General features: G+C 50.2%; 2 protein-coding genes across 4 annotated transcripts; both read right to left on the bottom strand.

The window, feature by feature from the left end:
• Window positions 1–2,716: 2,716 nt before the first annotated feature.
• On the bottom strand, window positions 2,717–6,972 carry Mxra8 (matrix remodeling associated 8). Of its 2 annotated transcripts, none has more exons than XM_075945661.1 (10): window positions 6,770–6,972; window positions 5,900–5,923; window positions 5,505–5,798; window positions 5,197–5,298; window positions 4,613–5,083; window positions 4,091–4,258; window positions 3,972–4,011; window positions 3,823–3,899; window positions 3,669–3,749; window positions 2,717–3,485 (listed from the first exon to the last, which is right to left on the bottom strand). In XM_075945661.1, the coding sequence occupies exons 1-10, from the start codon at window positions 6,909–6,911 to the stop codon at window positions 3,460–3,462; spliced, it is 1,425 nt and encodes a 474-aa protein (XP_075801776.1). In that variant the 5' UTR covers window positions 6,912–6,972; the 3' UTR covers window positions 2,717–3,459. The 2 variants fall into 2 exon arrangements, with proteins under 2 accessions (XP_075801776.1, XP_075801775.1); XM_075945660.1 differs by having other exon boundaries at window positions 5,505–5,807; window positions 6,770–6,970.
• Window positions 6,973–17,398: 10,426 nt separating this feature from the next.
• Aurkaip1 (aurora kinase A interacting protein 1) lies at window positions 17,399–18,875 on the bottom strand. Of its 2 annotated transcripts, XM_075946035.1 has the most exons (4): window positions 18,731–18,875; window positions 18,383–18,468; window positions 17,668–18,104; window positions 17,399–17,573 (listed from the first exon to the last, which is right to left on the bottom strand). In XM_075946035.1, the coding sequence occupies exons 2-4, from the start codon at window positions 18,432–18,434 to the stop codon at window positions 17,472–17,474; spliced, it is 591 nt and encodes a 196-aa protein (XP_075802150.1). In that variant the 5' UTR covers window positions 18,435–18,468; window positions 18,731–18,875; the 3' UTR covers window positions 17,399–17,471. The 2 variants fall into 2 exon arrangements, with proteins under 2 accessions (XP_075802150.1, XP_075802151.1); XM_075946036.1 differs by lacking the exon at window positions 18,731–18,875 and having other exon boundaries at window positions 18,383–18,724.
• Window positions 18,876–22,806: the final 3,931 nt, after the last annotated feature.

The raw sequence follows: 22,806 nt of genomic DNA, 5'->3' as shown, positions 1-22,806 counted from the left end.
TCACAGACACTATGCCAGCACAAGGAAAGACCCCGCCGCTGGGACAGAAGGCAGTGGATGCATACTAAAGGCCTCTGAAGTCAGCCTAGGCAGAGTCCTTGGGAGTAATCCCTTACTCCACAGGGGCCTGCTACCCTGGGAACCCTTTTCCCAGCAGTTGGTCCTCTTCTTTGAATCTCTACAGAAGTAACCTGAAGGAGCCAGGCAAAATGGCTTCAGCGGGTCTGCTCAAGGGAGAAGGAAAACAGTTCTATTCTGGGGTGCACCTCAGGCTAGACACACGATACTGCCAATCTATTTATTGGTCAGTAGCACTCATAATCAAGGGTCCCCACTGCCCAGCTGCTCTTGTTCCCACCTGACACCCCAAATTATAGGAGGAACTAGAAGCCAGAGGCCTGGTAGGAGTCATGGTACTCATGTTGATGCTGATAGGGGCAGGTTGGGTCACTGTGGAAGAGGTGGGTGTGAGGCCAGAACCTGTGCCATTCTAGGAGGGGTCTTCTCTAGTGGCGGTGTGACCACTGATGGGACCAGAGGCCACTAGCGTGAGGTATTTCCTCAAGCCACACCCCAACAGGTCACTGAGGTCCTTGTGGGTGATTGCCATCCCTTCCTGTCCTCACTGTTCTTGGGAGAGCATTGGAGGGGAGCAAGAGTTAATAGGAACAAAAAGATGGCTCAGCTACTTAAGGTGCCCACTGCTAAGTCTGATGACTTGAGTGTGAACCCCAGGACCCACATAGTGTAGGCTGAAGACCACCTGAGGAAGGAGAGGATAGATTTCTGCGAGTCATCCTCTGACCCCCATGTTCATACCATTCATCTATCTACAAACATTCACACAATGTAGATGAAAAGAAACGATAAAGCAGGATATGACAACATGTGCTTTAATCCAGTCCCAGCACTAGGGAAGCAGACGCAGATGGATCTCTGTGAGTTCCAGACCAGGCTATATAGTGAGACCTTGTCTCAAAACAAACATCTGGGCCTCCATGAGCACTGTGCGCACATGTGGTACACAGACAGACATACAAGCAAGCAAAACACCTATATACATAAAATAATAAATTTTTAAAAATTTAAGATATATATATATATATATAATTTATTTTATGTGCAATGGTGTTTTGACTGCATGTATGTCTGTGTAAGGGTATTGGGTACAATGGAACTGGAGTTACAGAAAGTTATGAACTGCCACGTGGGTGCTGGGAATTGAGCCTGGGTCCTCTGGAAGAGCAGTCGTTGTTTCTAAATGCTGAGCCAAATGTATACAGCATTCCTTCCATGTATGCCTGCAGGCCAGAAGAGGGCACCAGACCCCATTACAAATGGTTGTGAACCACCATATGGTTGCTGGAAATTAAACTCAGGCCCTTTGGAAGAACAGGCAATGCTCTTAACCTCTGAGCCATCTCTCCAGCCCCTAGCTTTAATTTTTTTAATTTTTTAAAAAGATTGAGGGGGCACTCGGGAGGCAGAGGCAGGCGGATCTCTGTGAGTTCGAGACCAGCCTGGTCTACAGAGCTAGTTCCAGGACAGGCTCCAAAGCCACAGAGAAACCCTGTCTCGAAAACAAAAACAAAAACAAAAAAAAAAAAGATTGAGGGGGGCAGCTGGAAAGGTGACTCAGAGGTTAAGAGCACTGGCTTCTCTTCCAAAGGTCCCGAGTTCAATTCCTAGCAACCACATGGTGGTTCACAAACATCTATAATGAGATCTGCTGCCCTCTTCTGGCCTGCAGACATGTGTGCAGACAGAGCACTGGGTACAAAAGAAAGAAAGAAAGAAAGAAAGAAAGAAAGAAAGAAAGAAAGAAAGAAAGAAATTTTTTAAAGCATTCATTTTTTTATTCGTTTAAGTAATTCCACAGTAAATCATTCTTAACAATAACATTCTAATAATTTCTTTTTTTGTTTGTTTTTGAGGAAAGAAATTTTTATGAGAGAGAGAGAGAGGAAAGGATCATGTGTCCTCTCTTAGCTGCTTTTCTTTTTTTTTCTTCTTTATAGATTTATTTATTTATTTATTAAGTATACAGTGGTCTGCCTGCCTGCATGCCTGCAGGCTAGAAGAGGGAACAAGATCTCATTACAGATGGTTGTGAGTCACCATGTGGTTGCTGGGAATTGAACTCAGGAACTTTGGAAGAGCAGGCAGTGCTCTTAACCTCTGAGTCATCTCTCCAGCCCTCTTAGCTGCTTTTCTACCTCTGCTTCTACTGAGGTCCCACAGCCAGTGCCCAGTCATGATTAGTCCCAGGAGACCAGTACCTGAAAACCAATACCTGCTCCTGTTGGCCAAGCGCTGCCTCTTGGGGCTCTTTCTGCCCAAATCTCCTCAGACCTGTATCCTTGGAGAGCCTGCCTGTCTATCTTTGTTCTTCTTTTTACTCCATCTTAGCATCTGCTTCTCAAAGGACTGGGCCAACACCATTTCCTTCTATGTCCTATCTCCCCCTCTGCCATTGTATACTCCCCTGTCTTTCCTGTCCACACAGGACTTGGAAAAGGGATTGAAAGTCCTTCGCCATGAAAAACGGGTTCTTGTGTCACAGGATATCTGATCCTAGGAGAACTTAGTCATAGAGCTTCCACTCAAGGGGGTAGGGAAGGATAGCAGAACTCATGTGAAGGTTATGAGCACCCTGGGGGTTCCCAAGACCCGGATAAGTCCTCCCTGAACAGAAGGGGAACAGCAGGGCCAAGACTGAGAATCAGATGTGTTCTTTATTATGACATGAAAACTTCCCCAGTAGGAGCTGCTTGGTGTGGCAGCGCAGGCCACTCGGAACCTTCTCCCCCATCTTCAGCCAAAGCAGAGGACAAGTAGAGCCCCAGCAAAGGGGGATGTGGAGCCCAAGAGCCACACGGTACTCAGTAACTGCTGGTGCGACTCTTGGAAGGGATCTGAAGCAGAACAGGGGCAATGGGCCAGCTCCAAGTGGAGGGTCCGTGACTCAGAACATGTGACAGCAGGGCTCTGAGTGATGCATAGGCGTAGTACAGTCCAGAAAGTTCCTAGGGGCTCCCCAAGACAATGGTTAACATGTTGAACAGTGACTAGGAGTTTAAATGTCTTCCTGACCCTAGCAGGAAGAAGCCACGAGAGACTGTGCATTTAGTGGACGTTGTGTCAAAGTTGGGAGTACAGGTGACTGAAAGGCAGCAACCATACTATACCAGCGTCTCGAGGGAACCCACAGTTGCTCACCAAGGTGAGGGTGATCAGCAACCATACTATACCAGCGTCTCGAGGGAACCCACAGTTGTGCACCAAGGTGAGGGGTGATTCTTGGAAGAACAAAGTGCAGGCAGCTGCTCGGCCAAATTCAGGCCAAGTTTCTACGAAAGCGGGACCAGCCGCCAAGAAGAAGCCGGGAGTGCCACAGGAGGGTCAGGGAGACATCCTTTGGTATAGAGCTGCTGGCCCAGCCAGAAGCTCAGGATCCTTTTATTTGCAGTACTCCTTCCTGAACTCTGGAAGCCAAGAAAATGGCTAGTATCTGCTCTCTGTTCCTTAGCCCCAGTGGGAAAGTCAGGGAAGATATTTGGCGTGACTTCCCAAAGCCTTCTCAGAGAAGATAGTAGGAGTCTCCTATCTACAGGGTCCTGTAGAGTCATGTGTGGGATGGGGTGTTGGGTTCTCCCTTAACTGCTCACCTTTATCCAGATCCACATTCTTGGCAGGCAGGGGACTGTGGGCCAGCTCAGCCCTCTCCTTCAGGATGTTGTTTTTGTAATCTGGTTAGAAGAAAAGAGTTAAGTCCCATCCAAAAATGTACTTCTCCTGGACCCTTGTGGCCCTCACTCCTACCTAGCTGGATGTCCTCAGTCCTATAAGGGGCTTGGTCCCTTGTGGCCGCAGCAAACTCCATCATGTTCACATCCTTCCTAAAGGGAGATGGCAGGTTAGGAGGCCAGGGCAGGGCAGGTCCGGGAGAAGGCTTGGGCAAGCAAACTCACCCCTTGGATTTCCCAGCATTTTTGTCCGAGGTCTCGCATCCTGTGAAGAGAGGAGTATTTAGTCAGTCTCACTATCCTCCCTTAACCTGGGCCCCTCTGTTCCAAGGGTCCCACCTCACCTCCGCGGTGACGATGGCGTGTCGCCAGGACTACAGTGATGAGCAGCAAGATGAAGAGCAGCAGGGTGGCCAACACATAGCCCAATTGCTGGAAGAAGTGTGCGTGGCTCTCTGGGACAATGACGTTGATGACGCTGTGGCCTCGGGATCTACTTACCAGTGTGGGATCTACAGATAAGTAGCAAGCATCAGAAATCTTATGTATGGCATGCTGTGCGTGGTGGCGCATGCTTTAAATCCCAGCACTCAGCTGACAGAGGCAGGCGGATCTCTGTGAGCTCGAGACCAGCCTGGTCTACAAGAGCTAGTTCTAGGACAGGCTCCAAAGCAACAGAGAAACCCTGTCTCAAAACACACACACACACACACACACACACAAAAGCAAAGAGAGAGAGAGAGAGAGAGAGAGAGAGAGAGAGAGAGAGAGAGAGAGAGAGGAGAAAGAAACTCTCCGCGGTACCCTCAGCACCCTAGGTCGGTCACACTAGGGCCCCTTCTTGGGGCCAGCAGGCTACAACACACCTGGGCTAGGAGCAGTGTTGTGGCCAGACCCATTACCGGGAGAGGCAGGAGCAGGTGGCTCAAAGGCAGCCTCAGTGACCTGTAGGTGGAAGACTCTGCGCTCGTGCAGGCCGCAGTAGTGGTGGTGCAGGTGGCAAGAATAGATGCCCTCATCAGCCGGCTCGAGCGCATCTATGCGTAGGGAGAAGTCGCCGCGTGCAAAAGCGTCGGCGTTTACTGCCACGCGATCACGCAGGAAGGATGGTCCGTAGGCGCGGCGCTCGCCAGATGCGTACAGGTCAAGCAGGCGGTCAGCTCGGTCGTGCGACACCCCAGGCAGCTGTCGGTCCCAATGCACCACCTGCTGCGCCTCCTCTAAGTGGCGGTCCGTCCACAAGTGCGCACGGTTCACGCAAGTCAGCAGTGCCGGCGCGCCGCGGGTCACCACCATCACTTCCTTCTCGCCGTCCCAGTACGCGCGAGCTAACAGGGCTGAGGACGCATTGAGAGAGGCAGCCAGATCACGGCACGGTAGAAGTGAGGAAGGGGAAAGACCGGCTGCGGCAGGGATGGGAGTAGCAAAGGAGGGTGAGGGGCGCACTCACGATCGTCGGTGACTTCGAGGCGCACGGCCAGGCTCTCGTAGAGGTGACAGTAGTGGTGGTGCAAGTTGCAGGTATACACCCCTTCGTCTCCCTCCTCCACAGCTGCTCCCCAGAAGATAACCTCAGCGTGTGGGACCCATCCTCCTCCATAGTCCCTCCCCTAAAATGGTTCTGTCCCCTGCATGGCCCCGCCCCTCCGAGTTTCCACCCTTTCACAGGCCTCGCCTCGTCTAAGGTATGTGTCCGCCCCCCTGCCAAGGTTTCAACTCTTGCCAAAGTTTCAGCCCCACCACGGTTCCACAGCGTACCACGGATGAGCAGTGAGAAGTTGCCGTCGTGGAAGGCAGAAGGCGACAGCAGCAGGCGGCCGTGGTCGCGCGGCTCGTACACGCGCTGTTCACCCGCCGAGTACATATCCACGAGTCGGCGCCCTTGGCTGCCCGGGACGCCGCTGAGGTCCCAGTGGACCACGCGCTGGCGGTCGTGCAGCCGGTCTTGGGTCCACACCATGCGCGGGCTCTGGCAGCGCAGCACCGCCTGGGTCCCAGCTGCCCAGCTCACCACGGACTCGGACACCACAGAGCTGCTGGCTGCTGCGGTACCTGAGGACCCTTGTCAGGAAGGAGGAGTCAGCGGCAGAATGGGTTGGGTGAGAAGGGGACCCTAAAGGGGCCTGGCCCAGAGCTGTGTAGGGGATACTAACCTGAGTACAGAAGGACAGCGGGGCCTGTAGGAGAGGAGGAATAAAGCTGTCGGCATTCTTCGCCTTTGATCCCAGGACCCACAAGCTGGAAGGCCACTTGACTTGGGGCCTCCTGGCATTGTGTTGCCATGATGCCCACTTAACCAGTTCTGGCAGGAAGCTGCAGGTTACACCCTTAGTGTCACATTCCTGGCTATACTGACAGCTTTGCTAAGTGAGAAATCAGACACCTGGCCGTGAGCTGCAGGGAACTGCTCTAGCATGGCACCGGGACAACCAGCAGTAATATCTGCGTCTGTGCCGGACCTTTAGGACCCAGTCAGACTCAGTCATCCATAGTCCTGTCCTACACCCCTTCCAGGCGGTACTGCGGTGCCAGTCTGGACCCCTGCTACAGTCCCAACAGGTAACACAGAGAGCAAATCCCGATCTGCCACCACTGGCCCCAGAGATTGCTGTGGGAAGTGGCGTAAGAGCCAAAGTTCTAGGGAAAATGTGCCTGGTCAGCAGGCCAGAGTGGGCAGGCCTGGGGGCCCTGAGGAAGGGGTTGGAGCAGACTCTGTGAGTCCCTTAGCTGTCAGCCCCACTAACTCCCCTCCCCACATCTGGGAGGACTGCGCCCTGAGCAGCTGACCCTGAAGTCACACAGCGGGCGCAGGAAGCACCCTTGGCTACATCCTCCCCATTTGGGCCCTCTGGGATTTCTGTGAGAGTACATGAAGGTTTCATGAATTGAAGGTGAACTGCTGTTTTGAGGCACCCAGCCCAGTCTCTTTGCTTTGATGAGTGTTCCCTACTCCTCCCAGCCTCAACACAGACAGCTCATCCACTCACTGTCCCATGCCCAGTCCCACCCTCTCTCACACTCACTCTGAAGAAGCACCAGTTTCCACAGCAAGACACAGGACAGTCGTTCCATGGCTCCTGCAGGGACCGCGCTGTGCTTTGTCTTACTCGGCTCTAAGTCTCCAGAAAAACAGCCGACCCCCTCCCTGCCAGCACCCGCTGACATCACGGAGCTGTGGGCCGGGTCTGTGTCCCGCCCACTGCGCCGCTCTACTGCTTGGCCTCCCCCAACCTCAGCTGGCCTGTAGTGTCGCAGCCACCCCGTCCAGGCCCAGAAGGTGGGAGGGTCCGAGTAGATGCTCTCGGCCAGTCGCTGGTCAGTCCTGGGGAGGGGCAGATGAAGAGGCCTGAGTGTGAGGATTCCTGAGGCCATGTGGGTGCCAAGCATCTGGTAAACTTTCTGAACTGCAGCAGAACTCGTGTCTGGATGTGCATGGTCTGCATCCTCTCCCATGTCATTAGCCAGGCCAGGGAACCCGGGCTGTTTTCTCCATTCTTATATTCTCCCTGCCAGATCAGGCGGTTCTTCCAGCTCCAATTCAGATGAGGGTGATTTTACTATGCCCTTCCCTGGCACCATGGTGGGCTACCTGGGGACAACACGATGGCACTATGGGTACCGTTATCTTTTAGGATCGACAACAACTAATCATCCAGGCAGGCACAGTGGCCCACACCTTTAATTCTAGCACTTGGGAGGCAGAGGCAGGTGGATCTCTATGAGTTTGAAGCCAACCTGGTCCTCCTAGTGAATTCCAGAGCAATCATGGCTACACACAGTGAGACCCTGTCTCAAACAAAACGAAGAACAGCCAACCAGGGAGATGACTGGTAGGACATCTGGACACCGAGGACAGAGTGCCCGTGAGGTCAGATTTTCCTCATGGCCTGATGATGGGGGCTGTCCACATTCATAAGGCAAACCCAGTCCTGAAACTAGGACTGGATTACTATGATCTGGGAAACCTCCACTTGGAGGAAAGGGGAGTGGAACGCTCCCAACAGAAAGCATAAATTTGAAACCCTGGGAAAACAAAGTCATATAAACAAATGGGAAATAACAGAGCAGCACTGTGTACCAGCCCACTCCTACTAGTTAAGCAAACCTCAGAACAAGAAAGGAAAAGAATCCAAAAGACCTCAGAAGCCCTTAAGCAGGCTAAGCCACTTCTTTAGATAGTAATCGGTACAGGCCCTATCCCTGGGGGCTGGGGTGGGGACCCCAAGTCCTCAGACAAGCCAGAACCTCAGCCTAGCTGGCTCTTGGAGAGGAGGGGGAAACAGGGAGGACCAGCAGTGAGGTTATAGAAAGTCTCTCAGGACTTAAGGGAGCCACCCAGGATCTGGGCCAGGCAGAGCACGAAGTTGGCCCCCAGCTCTTCCCTGGGCCTTTTATTCTGGAAAAACAAGTCCCACCCAGCAGGCCATCTCCCAATCCTCCTGTTCTGGCCTTCCCTTCTGTTTTTCTAAGTGGTGTTGATATCTGTCTCTACCCCACACTCTGGGGGATTGACTTCTGATGTATCTGTCTCCCCTCCCCACTCTCCCATGGTTGTCCCAGGCTGTCCTGTTTCTCTCCACGGAGGCAGAGTATTCAGGAATTGATGGAAGGACACAGGGGTGGCCCAGGCCTAGGAGGAGTCTGGGGCACCTGTTCTACACCTCGGCTCAGATCTTCCCTGTGCAGACTCCTGGCCTCAGGGCTCCACTTGAGGTTTGGGGAACTCTCAAACTACAAATCCCAATAGCTTACTTCCAGGTCACAGGCCAGATGCTGGTATCTATGGGAGCCTTGAGCCCACACGGGAACAGATGACCCTTGGCCAACACCTTCTTCCCCCATCCTATCCTCTACTGTAGGCCAGAGGAGCCTAGATGGACAGCAGAAGTCTGTTTGCCCTCCTCCCAGCCCCCACCACCACATCCTTAAGCAGGAAATAACCACAGACAAGAACTGGAGCCAAGCAGGCAGCCTGGGCTGCTAACCAAGCCACCTGCCCCTCCCACAGCCAAAGGCCTGAGCCACTCCAGCTCCTTCCCAGTCTGTACTGTGGAGCCCCCAGCTCCCTGCCCCTTGTTTCCCAGTCCCACCTACAATCTTTGTCCCTCTAGAAAAAGAACAGACCAGGACAAAGCAAAACCACGGACCTCATAGTACTTTGGCCAAGCCTCAGCCAACCCAGAACCCTAGACCTATCTCCCTTTCTTTTAGGGGTGTGGCCAGCCAAGGGGTATCAGCCAGCCCACTAGGCACAAAGACTAAGAATCTGATGCTGGCTCCTATTCTTGGTGACTCGGACATTCCAGGCAGCCCGGCTCATTGGGAAGAAAAACCACAGAACCAGAGATTCAGTCAGCCTCGGCTCCCCCGCCACAGGCTTCTTGTGGTCCCGAGGAATATATTCAGACCAGACACAGGCACAAACCGAGAGCTGCTTATGCATCCACTGTTGCTCGTCATAAAGACCCATATCGGTCTTCATTTATCCAGCATTACTGTACACCCACCGTGTGCCAAGCACTCAAGATTCGGTGCTGAACTAGATGGATGTACCAGTCTGCCCTGTGGACAGACCAGCACACTTATCTTTTATAATCTATTAATTAGTTAATTGATTAATTAATTTAAGACATAGCCCTGGCTGCCATGGAACTCACTATATAAACCAGACTAGACCCGAACCTACAGAGATCCACCTGCCTCTGCACACCAAGTGCTAGGATGATACATACTGCACACCTCCAGTTTATGATCATTTACAAATATTTATATGTGGAGGCTGGAGAGATGGCTCAGCGGTTAAGAGCACTGGATGTTCTTCCAGAGATCTGAGTTCAATTCCCAGCAACCACATGGTGGCTCACAACCATCTGTAATGAGATATGGCGCCATCTTCTGGCCTGCAGGCATACTGCAGACCAAACACTATATACATAATAAATACATCTAAAAATTATGTATTTTTTGTGTATGGGTATCTCACCTGCACGACTGTGTACTACCTGAAGTGCACTCTGAGGCCAGAAGAGGGCATCAGATCCTCTGGAACTGGAGCTACAAGTAGTAGCCACCTTTAGGGGCTGGGAATTAAACCTGGGTTCTCTGTAAGAGAAACCAGGTCTCTTAACCACTAGGTCATCTCTCCAGCCCCTGATGATCACTTCTAAATGACAGAGGTGGGATGGGCATGGTGGCACATGCCTCGTACCACAGCGTTCAAGAGGTGAGGCAGGAGGATCACCATCAGTAAGAACCTGTTTTAAAATAAATGTAACAAAAACAAGTCTGGGCCATCTGACTAGATTGGCCTGATGGCACACAAAATTACTAAAGTGGTTTTTAGAACTGCCTCAGACAGACAAGACCTGGAGAAAACGGTCCCTATCAAATCCTCACGGTGAGTAAAAGTCCAAGAATTCCCAAAACTATGGCCATTTGGGGTCTGCACCATGGAGGCCTCTGTGTAAGTGTGAGTGTGAGCAGCACAGTCAGATGCACACTAGATTAGGCTGCATAACATTAAAAAGTGAAAGAATGTCCCGCCAGGTGGTGGTGGCACACACCTTTAATCCCAGCACTCAGGAGGCAGAGGCAGGTCGATCTCTGAGAATTTGAGCCCAGCCTGGTCTACAGAGCAAGTTCCAGGACAGGCTCCAAAGCTACACAGAGAAACCCTGTCTCCAAAAACTAAAGAAAAAAAATGAGAGAATGTCCCTGCTCTAGTGGCAAAGCCACCAGAACAGGTACAGGGAGCTAGTCCCTCCAATCCAGGGGAGCAGCTCCCTAGAACTAAGAATCCCACTGGGCCCGGCAGTGGTGGCACATGCCTTTAATCCCAGCACTCGAGAGGCAGAGACAGGAAGATCTCTGTGACTCTGAGGTCAGCCTGGTCTGCAGAACAAGTTCCAGGACAAGCCCCAAAGCTACAAAGAAACCCTGTCTGCACGGGGTGGGCAACAGGCCTAAGGGTGGCCTTTGGGAGCTGAGATAGTCCTAGACCACAGCCAAGACAAAAATGTCTTCATTCCTACAGCGTGGAGGAAGCAGATTCTGTAGGCGGTTTAGAAGTGGGCCACCAGTCTTTGGAGATTCTCTGACATCAAGCTTTTGAGACTTTTGAGCAGGGCTAGACCATGGAGCTCTGATGTAATAGATGTGACTTTTTACACAGCAGCAAGGAACCAACCCAACTCCATGGTAGCACTGTTCATTTCATAAAGAATGATTCGCCGGTGTCCATAGCCCCTGGTTTCTCAGTAAGGGCTGGGTATGATGTATGATGGGGGCCAACAAGGACAAACTGATGGGCCAGAAGTCCATCTGGATCTGTGTGGACCCCTCATGTCCAAGAGGTGGGGGATATGGTCCTGGTGCACTCAGACCATAACAACCACCATTCTACCCTCAGCCTGGTGAGAGAGATTTCTGTGAAGCAGTTGAAACCAAGCCCTTGCACATCAAAGCAGGCAGTTCACCACAAACTGTACCCTTGGAATGTGTTCTGAGTTCTGACCCACTTTCTAGAAATAGTCACTTGCATGTCTGTTGGTTCTCCTAGGGTCCAGAGGGTTTGTCCCACTGTGCTTCCTACACCGCAGGCAGAGTGCGCTGTGGACCCCGTTCTAAAGGCCTGGTTATGTCTTTGGGAGGGAATGCCAGTTACTAGGGCTCTGTTATCCTGGAGAGATCCAGAAGCCACTGGGAGAGAATCGACACAGTAAGAACCTGGGACTATAAAAACGAAACATAGAAATGTTATTTAACAGACCATTCTATACTTCTTTGTTGTTATTTTGTTTTGTTTTAATTATTTTTAAAGAGATTTATTTATTATATATACAGGGTTTAGACATGCAGAGCACCAAATCTCATTACAGACGGTTGTGAGCCACTATGTGGGTGCTGGGCACTATGTGGGTGCTGGGAATTAAACTCAGAACCTCTGGAAGAGCAATCAGTGCTCTTAACCTCCAAGTCATCTCTCCAGCCTCTTGTTTTTTGAGACGGGTTTTTCTCTGTGTAACAGTGCTGGCTGTCCTTTGTAGATCACTGTGTAGATCAGGTTGGCCTCAAACTCACAGAGATCTGTCTGCCTCTGCCTCCCAAGTGCTGGCATTAAAGGTGTGTGCAACTGTGCCTGCCTGAGTGAGATGCTGTTATTTATGCTCAAGACCAAAGGTTCCACCAGTTAAGACAGTCCCTGCTATTACCCAGTAGTTTCTGCCTTAGTTTCCTCTGCCCTGTAAGCCAGTGAGGTCAGCGGATGGTGCGCCAGCATTGAGTGCAGGCAACTATGCTTCCACTGCCTCCTGCTGCGAAATATATATCCACACGGAATCGCCAGATGTTTTAAAAACGTTTATTTATATGGGCGTTTTGTCTGCATGTGTGTATGTGCACCCCATGTATGCCTGGTGCCTGTGGAGGCCACAAGAGGGTGGCAGATCTCCTGGAATGGAATTACAGACCTTTGTGAGGCACCATGTGGGCACTGGGAATTGGACTGAGGTCCTCTGGAAGAGCAGCCAGTGTTCTTCACTGCCAAGCCATCTCTCCAGTCCCCATTAGTTGTGTTATTGTTGTGTCAGGTATGATGGCATACACATTTAATCCCTGCACACAGGAGGCAAATCCAGCCTGGTTCGCATAGTCGGTGACAAAGCAGCCAAAGTTACAAACAAAAAGCAAAAATCCAGGCTCGGTGACACAAGCCTAGCATTTGGGAGTATGAGGCAAATCTTTGTGAGCTGGAGGGCAGCCTGGACCACATGGCAGGTTATTTTCTTGGCATTATAGATTGAACTTCAAACATGTTCCAAAAGCACTTGAATACCGACACCCCACCAATCCATCAATTTGTTTTATTTGTGTGTATGCGGTGATGTCTATGTCATGCTGTACACGTCACAATGTCCATGCGATCAGAGAGAACTGTGGGGTCTGGGAATGGAACTCAGATTTTCAGCGTTGGTGATAAGCACCTTCACCTTGTGAGCTGTCTTGCTGGCACAGTCCATCAATTTTAAAGTAGAGGACAACATTTGAGAACTGTTATTTTCCCACCATGGGTAAGTTCCAGGGATCATTAGACTCGTATGGCAAGCATTTTACCCACTATGTCGTCCATCTCTGCCGCCTGCCCGCCCTGAGACGGGGTCTTGCTATGCTGTGTGACACTGACTGGCCTGGCCTTTGCTGTGTAGACCAGGATAGTCTTGAATTTCAGGTGATTCTCCTGCCACTGCCTACCGAGTGCTGGAATTACAATTATGTGCCACAATGCCCAGCCCCAAATCTTTGTTGTTTTTGAGACAGGGTCTCTCTATGTCATCTTGGATGGAACTCATATGTGGTGGCACAAACCATTAATAACAGCACTTGGAAAGCAGAGGTAGGCGATCTCTGTGGGTTCAAGGCCAGCCTGGGCTAAAACCCTGTCTCAAAAAACAAAGCCAAAAAAAAGATAGGGTCTCTTCTAAGCAGTTTGGCCTTGAACTTCCTCTTTTGTTTGTTTGGGGCTTGTTTTGTTTCGGTTTGGTTTTTGAGACGTGGCTTCTCTGTGTAGACCTGGCTGTCCTGGAACTGACTCTGTAGACCAGGCTGTCCCAGAACTCAGAGATCTACCTGTCTCTGAGTGCTAGGATTAAAGGCTTGTACCATCACACTGGACACTGAAGTTCTACTCCATCCCTTGAGTACTGAGTCTCAGATCCATGGTTTTGTGTTTGTCTGGCAAGCACCTACCAACTGATCCACACCTTCAGCCTGTACTGGAGTTTGCTGTGCTAGGGATCAGTACTGTTCCTCCAAACCCCAAGCTGACAGTTTATAAGACCCATCCCTCCCTAGGGTTCTTGACCTGAGACCCTGTAGCCCTACACTTAGGACTGATCAGTTCTGCTAGGGAAAGTAGATTGAAGGAAAAAAAAATCCAGGCAACTGCTGTGGAATTTGGAATATTACTTTAACTATAGAAAGGTGTATTGCATTTATTTGCTATGTAAAGATGTGTTGCTATTTCACCTTGCCTGCCTAAGGCACCTGATTGATATAATAAAAAGCTGAACAGCCAATAGCTAAGCAGTAGTGGGGTAGCCGGGCTGGCAGGTGGAGAGAATAAGGAGGAGGAATCTAGGCTCGGGGCAGGGAGGAAGAAAAAGGGGGATGTCATGGGTTGGGATATTGCTCTTGTACACTGTAAAGATTTGTCACTCATATTGGTTTAATAAAACGGTGATTGGCCAATAGCCAGGCAGGCATTATAGGCAGGGCTACCAGACTAGGAGAATTCTGGGAAGAGAAAAAGCAGAGACGCAGTTGCCAGCCAGACGCAGGGGAAGCAAGCGGAGAATGCCTTGCTGAGAAAAAGTACCAAGCAACATGGCTAAATAGAAATAAGAATTATGGGTTAATTTAAGTTGTAAGAGCTAGTTAGTAATAAGCCTGAGCAATAGGCCAAATAGTTTACAATTAATATAAGCCTCTGTGTGTTTATTTGGGACTGAATGGCTGTGGGATTGGGCAGGCAGAAACTTCCATCTATAATAGCAGATGCTAGCCAGCCATGGAAGAAGCAGGGAAATAGAACACATAGAACAAAAGGTAAAAAACCCTAAGGCAAAACAGATGAAGAAAAACAGGCTAAATCATGAGCTAAGGCTGATCATTCATAACTAATAAAAGTTTCCAGCCGGGCAGTGGTGGCACACACTTTTAATCCCAGCACTCGGGAGGCAGAGGCAGGCGGATCTCTGGGAGTTCGAAGCCAGCCTGGTCTACAAGAGCTAGTTCCAGGGCAGGCACCAAAGCTACAGAGAAACCCTGTCTCGAAAAACCAAAAAAAAAAAAAAAAAAAAAGTTTCCGTGTCATTTGAGGGCTGGTGGTCAAAGAAAGCCTGCTACAGCCATCAACCTAAGTCCTAGACAAAGGTCTATTTTCTCACCTTCTATCCCTAATCCTTGTCCTTGCCAGGACAGCCCAAGCCATGGACTAACTCAATGGGACCATCCTCCTAGTTCTACTCTATATAGAGCATATTGTCCTTGCCAGTCACATACTTAGCTGACAGTGGGAAGTAAAACCCACGGGAAGGTCAGACTTGCTTCAAACAACTGTATGGTGCCCTACACTGGAGCGTCTGAGTTGGCAGTGCCCTGACCAAAGTCCCTTAGCAGAGCTAGGAATTTGTGTATGTGGAGACCTGCACATTCACTAGTTAGGAGACACATTAGGTACTCAAATATACTCTCTGTGCAGGCATGTGTTGGGGATAAAGTCACAAAAGGCCACCCCGAGGTAGCTATAAGCTTTTAGTCTTGGTACAAAAGATAGGATACCCACCATGGGCTAAAGACTACTCTTAGCAACATTGACCTGGCTGGAATATAAACCCTGACTATGTTAGGAGAGACCAGGTTGACCAGTTAGGAGCAGAACCAAATCACAGGCCTTCCTTCACAGCATCTTCCCAGACAGGAAGATATCAGAAAGGGCTATGCATTCCAAAAGGCAGAAGGCAGGGAGGAGGCCTTACAGGAAAGGATGGCCACTTGTGGCCTTGGAGGAGCTGCAAAGATAAAAATATAACCCTCAAATTGTCTGCTGAGATCTCAAATGTGTAAAGTCTTCCAAAGCATGGGCATGGTGGAGATTGGACACGGCTGACTCCCACATCGACACCAGCATAGGCAACAAGAAACCACCCTCAGATTCACTCAGAAACACTGGTGGAATCGTGTGGTAGTGTATTCCTGTCATGTTGGAGTCCAGCAATAACTGTTGTCTCTAATCCCCATTCTAACAACCAAAAACATCTCCAGATATGATTCAGGCAATATTAGGAACCACTGCCCAGCTTGGCAGTGGTGGTGCACGCTTTTAAGCACTTGGGAGGCAGAGGCAGGTGGATCTCTGTGAGTTCGAGGTCAATCTGGTCTACAAGATCGAGTTCCAGGACAGCTAGGGCTGTTACACAGAGAAACCCTGTGGTGGTGGTGGGGATCCACTGCCCTTGGGCCAAACATTGTGTGGCATGGCTTTAACCTCAGTACTCAGGAGCCAGAATCAGATGGATCTCTGAATTTGAGGCCAGCCAGGTCTACATAGTGAGTCCCAGGACAGCTATTAGAGACCCTGTCTCAAAACACACACACACACACACACACACACACACACACACACACACACCAATCAAAAAGCCATTATTTTGTAGGAACCATGAGGTGAAGTAGCCAGGGCCTCTTTTTTTTCTATAGCTGACATATTGGGTGGAAGCTCGCATGGTAGCTGAACCACCTGGGTCTCCTTCCCTACAGGCCTCTCTGCTAAGGATCTGGAAGCTTAGATCCAGTGAAACAAAACCCCATTTCTCCTCTAAAAGGAAGTGTGGGGTGAGCCACAGGGCAGCCCTTGGGCAGGGCTGGAAGGAAATACCAGAAGCAGCTGTGGATAGCCAAAATTGCCAGCAGAAGGCAGGGGCTGCAGGGTTTAACTTGGCCAGAACTGGCTCAAAGAGGGCATGTTCCCCTTCACCAAGGTTCAATCTTGGAGGCCCTGGCCCTAGCACCCCTGTTCCACTGCCCACAGGAAGCCGGATTCAGGAAGAATATCACAGCTGGAGTCCTGAAAGGAGCTTTTAGCCAGCTGCTCTGGTCCTTTGCCAGGGTCTATGGGATGCCAAGAGTCTGACTACTGCCCCCTTATGGTCACTAGTAGAACAGCTACATTAGAGGTTTTTAGCACTCTGTCCAATCACTTTCAGCAGAGACCGCAAGACCCATTTGGGACCATGTCTTCACTGATTGACGTTGTGTTAGGCAGGGGCCCATCTGTGTAATAATGGACTTTTGGTTTTCAGTACCATCTACCCTAGATTGGTTAGCTCTGACGTCAGATGTCAGAGATCAGAGTAGCCGAGGAGGACGGCTGCACAATCCAGGTTCCCCTGCTTATACCCAAGGCCATGGTCCCTCCAGGCTTTCGCTATTCGGAGTATACATGCCTCCCCATGCAGGGATATTGGAATCTTCAGAGTCTACTTCAACCTCAGACTCTAAACAGCATCTTCCTCAGTAAGCCCTCAGCACTGAACTTACCAAAACACACTGTTCAGGTAACCAACCTGATTAGTGCCCCCAACCACACCGAGGACTCGAGGACACAGCAGAAGCTGAGGAGCCAAAAAGAGGCTGGAGCATCCGGGAAAGCTGGTACCCATGCCAATACCCTGTCCTCCTGGCCAGACAATACCATCCTGGCCAACAGGGCAACTTTAAAGGGCTCATCACCTATACGGGACCATGGGCTTATCTGGGAAACCTGGCCTTTTCTGCTTCTCTATTTTACCCTCTCAAACCATCTCTTACTTTATAATCTAAACACCACTCCCCCTAGGCCAGCTCCCCTCGGCTCCAATGCCACCCAGACCATTCTACTGCCAGTATTCACACTGAGGTCCACCTCCCTGGAGCTGTTCACAGTGATCCCAAGGCTGTCATTTCAGAAGGTACAAATTAGTCAGACTGGAGGATAAGGACCAGTTGGGATACAGGCAACCATTAGGTACCCTAGTCTCTGGGTTTCTATGCTGGAAGTCTGTTTCTACCACAAGAGAGCTCACACCAGACCAAAGATGCCTAGAGCCAGCCCGGAATAACTGAGTCCTTCCAACATTTATTATAACGGGTCAGCAGCAGCCAGAGGGCCAGAGGGATGGGACTCCAGACTCATTTGTTCTTCATGTAGATCTTTGGGGTCTGCCAGCTCTCGGGGGCTTCCTTCAGGCCTGCCTTCAGCCAGATGCGCTTCAACTCTTTCTCAAACTTGATCTGTGAGGGCAGAGGGGAAAATCGACACATTCTCAGCAAAGCCAGGCACTCTCTACCACGGCCAATCTAGGTCCACAGGAGGGGCCATATTCACCTGCTTCCTCTTCAGACGTCCCTCCCGGACTTTACGCCGCTGAAACCGCGTCCTCTTGATCAGCTTACGGTACTTGTGGTGGTTCATCTTCCGTCTTCGGATCTTCAGCACATTTTTGCACTGCATTGGAGTGGCGTCCCTGACGCCCTGCTTGGCTTCCTCCTCCTCCTGGCTGGGTGGACACTTGTGGAATCGGGAGGGAACCACAGTCATTGGGACCCCAACATCCAGTTTGGGCAACAGGTATCTGGCGGTCAGCCAGCTCTCTAGAGGACTGATGGACATCTTCCTGGGGACCAGGAACTCCTCAAGCTCCAACTGAGCCCCCTTACCAGGAAGGGATGCGGCCCGAGTTAAGCTTGCAGACTGCAAACTGTACAGGGGTCGAAAAGCATGGCTGCCGGTCACCCCGGAGCTAGGCCAGGAACGACGGAAACCTGGGAGAAACAACAGTCGCTACTGGTGAGACCACACCGTATTAGAGCACCACTACTACCCAGGCTCGGGTAACATGTACCCCCAAACCGGGGAGACCTGGACCTTACTCCAGTCTAAAGCTGTGATGTACCCCTCATATTACACTGAAGTTCGCAGGGAAAAGTCTGTGAACAGGATCCCTCTTCCACAGCAAGTTAAGACTGCTGAGGGCAAGCTGGGCTGCTCTGATTCTCATCCCAACCCAGGCGTGGGCTCCGCGTCCACGGGGGCCTCTTACCTGCCCAGGGAACAGCCCTGACCAGCTGTGAAGTCAGGCGCGCAAGGAACATGGTGGGGGGATGGCCAGGCCACAGATGCTCAGAGCTAGAACACAGGTACCGGCTGAGGTCAAGCGGAGGCGGGGGGTTGTGCCTGTGCCGTCAGCCGCCACCGACCGGCCAGGTCGCATGCTTCACAGACCCCACCACCCTGGATGCCCCTGACCAGCCATGAGGCATCTTCCAACGTCGCTCTCAGGTAAATTCCAGTCTCCTTATCTGCATCAACGTGATCCCCGCAAGCCGTTCACCCCACTACTTATGCTCGGGCACCCGAACCCCACAGCGCGGAACCCACAAGAACGCACCGAACAGAACCAGGGCAGCAGCTACCCGCGGGCTCCCATCTCTGAAGCTCTTTCAAACTTCCGACCCGCAGACCCAACCCCGGAAGTTACTGCCGACCATCGGGCCACGGACCGTAAGGACTTCCGGTGCGTAAGCTGGGGACGGGTTCCGCCCCAGGGCGATCCTATCCGGCGCCCTCTGGCGCCCGACTCGGCGTCGACGCGTTTCCCGGGCGCCTGCTAGCAATTCCTCCCAGTTCTCCAGCAGCACGTCAGTTCCGGGCAAGAAAGCCACCGAAGCCCTACGTCCGTCCGCAATCCCCGATGGTGCTCTCTGCGCACGCGTGACCTCTAGCAGTGTTTTTGTTGCTTCCGTCTCGTCTCTCCCGGGCCCGCAGGACCGCGGAATCGACGTAAGGCAGCAACGAAAGCGTTTGGAGCTGCTGTTAGGGCTGGAGATGGTTTAGGAACAGCCCTGTGGCGTATGATGGGGGTCAGATAATACTCGCAGGACTTGGTGCTGTTCCTGAACATACTGCCCCATCCCTTTAATTTGACAGCCGTTTCTCCCCACCAATCTCAAGTAAGGTCCTAAATCCTCTATGGATCTTTCCTAAACCAAACAAGCCCCAATAGTGTACTTTGGTTTTGGGGGGAGGGTAGGGCTCTCACGTTATTTTTCCAGACAGGGTTTCTCAGTGTAGCAGACTCCTGGTTGTCCTTGAACTCGCTCTGTAGACGGGTCTGGCCTCAAACTCACAGAGCTCCACCTGCCTCTGCCTCCTGTTAGCTCACACGTTTACTTTTTACCCAAAAACCTAAGGCAGCCTCTGTGGAATATGGGTGCTGCTTCCCACAGCAAGAGTCTAGCATTCCATACACCTTCCTCACCCAGAAAGGCTGGTTGGCCCTGATGGACCGGACACCTGCTTTAGGAAAGGTTTGTGTAAGACTCAAGAACTCCCCAAGTGTGTCTTCCCCAGGTACTAACCTAGCAACAGTTAGTGGTAGGATCACAATAAACCAATGAGAACAGAAAAGGCCAGTTCTAGTCCCAGGTCAGTAACTGAGGTCAGGAGGCGATGCCTGAGATAGGAAGGTTTAGTCATTTCTGATGGTGTTGAGGGAGAGGAGGCACTGTGCACACACATGCCACAGCTCACATGCGGAGGTCAGAGGATAACCTTGTCGAGTCTGCTCTCTTCTTCCACCTCTATGTGGATTCCAGGGATCTGATTCAGGTTGTCAGCTTGTGTGGCAAGCACTGAACCCACTGAGCCATACGCTGCACTAACCCAGACAGGTCACAGCCTTTTCCCTGCCTGGGTTTACCCTCTAGACTCCAGCCTTCATCTTGGGTGCATCCACACCTCAACATGGTCAACTGTTTATCTCCCACACTCTATCTAATTAGATGAAAATGGAAGACCTAACCAAGGATCCATTGGAGAGGTGATCATGTTGAGAACAATCCAGATGAGGACAGTGCCTCCTAGGGGTCAGGGACCAATAGGAGAAAGGGCAAGATCAATCCGACCATCCTTCCCCAATCCGATGTGGGATGTCCTTCTGTATATGTGTTGCTCTTATTGGTTAATGAATAAAGCTGCCCTGGCCTATGGCAGGGCAAGAATATAGCCAGGCTGGAAAAGATCTAGAGAGTAGGCAGAGTCAAAGAAATGCCAAGCAAGAGGTAGCAAAACCACAAGCCTCGTGGTAAAATATAAATGAATAGAAACGGGTTAAGATGTGAAGTTAGTTAATAAGAAGCCAGAGCTAACATGCTAAATAGCATTGTAATTAATATAGTTTCTGTGTGATTATAGGGTCTGGGCGGCTGGGAAACGAACAAGCAGTCTCTGCTTATAAAACTGGTCCTCGTTGGAGATGGTGATGGCGCAAACCTTTAATCTGAACACTCAGGAGGCAGAGGCAGGTGGATTGCTGTGAGTTTGAGGCCAGCCTGGTCTACAGGACAGGCACTAAGTTACAGAGAAACCCTGTCTCAAATCAAAACAAAAAATACTCTGGTCTTCAGGGAGGTGAGAAATGCCAGACTTTTAAGATCCCTAAGCCTCAACAGGCCGTAGGCCAAAACAGAAGGGGCCAGGTCAGGTGGCTGCTTGGTCATGGTGGCATTGAAATATGGGCACATACCTGTGGTACTGTGAGATTGTACTGTTGGGATGAGCCAACTGGAACTACAAAGATCAATTCTTCACAAAAACCTGAAGAAAAAGCACTGGTGGTATTGAAGTTAAGAGCACCTCCTTCTCTTCTATAGGATTTTAGTTTGTTCCCAACACCCAGATCATGTAGATCACAGTGTGTCTTCAATGGCAGCACTCAGCAAGCAGAGGAAGGTGATCTCTAAGTTCTAGGTCAACTTGGTCCACAAAGCAAAACCCTGTCTAAAACAAAAATCACTGATAGAAGATTTTAGGGGAGGGTGTGTGTGTTTGTTTTCTTTTAGAGGATAGAAGAGATTTAAGAATGTGAGTGGCCAAAGGCAGGTCCATAGTAGGGCCTGCCTGTATTACAGTGGTTAAGAGCACTGACTGCTCTTCCTGAGGACCCAGGTTCCATTCCCAGCACCCATATGGCAGCTCACAAGTATCTGTAACTCTAGTTCCAGGAGACCCGGCACCCATGGCAAAGTATCAAAGCACCGGGGCTGGAGAGATGGCTCAGTGGTTAAGAGCATTGCCTGCTCTTCCAAAGGTCTTGAGTTCAATTCCCAGCAACCACATGGTGGCTCACAACCATCTGTAATAAGGTCTGGTGCCCTCTTCTGGCCTTCGGCATACACACAGATAGACTATTGTATACATAATAAATAATAAATAGCTGGGCGGTAGTGGTGCACGCCTTTAATCCCAGCACTTGGGAGGCAGAGGCAGGTGGCTCTCTGTGAGTTCGAGACCAGCCTGGTCTACAAGAGCTAGTTCCAGGACAGGCTCCAAAACCACAGAAAAACCCTGTCTCGAAAAACCAAAATAAGTAATTTTTTTTTTAAAGTGTTTGTTCTTTAAAAAAAAAATATCAAAGCACTGTAGTCAGAGACTGCTCATTTGTTTCCTGGCCACCAAGACCCAAATAATCACACAGAAACTATACTAATTATAATACTGTTTGGCTTATTAGCTCAGGCTTCTTATCAACTAACTCTTACATCTTAAATTAAACCATTTCTATAAATCTGTGTATCACCACGAGGCTGTGGCCTACTGATAAGTTTCCAGTGGGGCATCCCCCTGACTCTGCCTTCTCTCTAATATCTTTTCCAACCTGGCTACATTCTGCCCTGCCATAGGCCAAAGTACCTTTTTTATTAACCAATGGTAATAAAACACATTTGCAGCATACAGAGGGGAATTCCACATTAAAGCACATAAAGTTAAATTAGAAAAATTAAAAAGTAAAACAAAAAAAAAAAACCCAAACAAACAAAACAACGAGCCCTAGTATCAGGGCGCAAAAGCCCCAGCCTATATCTTTTTTTGGTGGGTAAGGACGGGGTTCAAGATAGGTTATTTTGAGGGGGGTTTCTCTGTAGCTTTGGAGTCTGTCCTAAAACTAGCTCTGGTAGACAAGGCTGGCCTCAAACTCAGAGGTCTGCCTGTCTATTTTTTTTAAGATTTATTTATTTATTATGTATACAGCGTTCTGCATGCCTGTATGCCAGAAGAGGGCATCAGATCTCATTATAGGTACCTGGGAGGCATCATGTGGTTGCTGGGAATTGAACTCAGGACCTCTGGAAGAATAACTAGTGCTCTTAACCTCTGAGCCATCTCTGCAGCCCTAGAAACCCCTTCTTAATTAAACTTAAGGGAAATGTTCTAAAACAAAACATACTATTATGTGGTTTTTCTTACTATTATGTAAGATCTACATGTTACTCGAATATTTTTTTTTAAAGATTTTATTTATTAAGTATACAATACAGTGTGCTGCCTCCATGTATGCCTGCACACCAGAAGAGGGCACCAGATCTCATTGTAGATGGTTGTGAGCCACCATGTGGTTTGCTGGGAATTGAACTCAGGACATCTGGAAGAACAGTCAGCATCCTTAACCCCTGAGCCATCTCTCCA

The sequence above is a fragment of the Microtus pennsylvanicus genome, chromosome 13, assembly GCF_037038515.1.
Source record: "Microtus pennsylvanicus isolate mMicPen1 chromosome 13, mMicPen1.hap1, whole genome shotgun sequence".
In the NCBI taxonomy this organism is placed as follows: Eukaryota; Metazoa; Chordata; class Mammalia; order Rodentia; family Cricetidae; genus Microtus; species Microtus pennsylvanicus.
This window is presented reverse-complemented; position numbering and strand designations above follow the sequence as displayed.

Bases quoted from the DNA above. Each gene is read 5' to 3' on its own strand.
- Mxra8 (XM_075945660.1), bottom strand. From the start codon at position 6,911: ATGTCAGCGGGTGCTGGCAGGGAGGGGGTCGGCTGTTTTTCTGGAGAC. The intron at 4,012-4,090 runs GTGAGGTGGGAC...CTCTCTTCACAG, and splicing joins ACGCCATCGTCACCGCGGAG to GATGCGAGACCTCGGACAAA. The intron at 3,486-3,668 runs GTGAGCAGTTAA...CTTGGCTTCCAG, and splicing joins GAATGTGGATCTGGATAAAG to AGTTCAGGAAGGAGTACTGC.
- Aurkaip1 (XM_075946035.1), bottom strand. From the start codon at position 18,434: ATGTTCCTTGCGCGCCTGACTTCACAGCTGGTCAGGGCTGTTCCCTGG. The intron at 18,105-18,382 runs GTAAGAGGCCCC...TGTTTCTCCCAG, and splicing joins CAGGGCTGTTCCCTGGGCAG to GTTTCCGTCGTTCCTGGCCT. The intron at 17,574-17,667 runs GTGAATATGGCC...CTGCCCTCACAG, and splicing joins GACGTCTGAAGAGGAAGCAG to ATCAAGTTTGAGAAAGAGTT.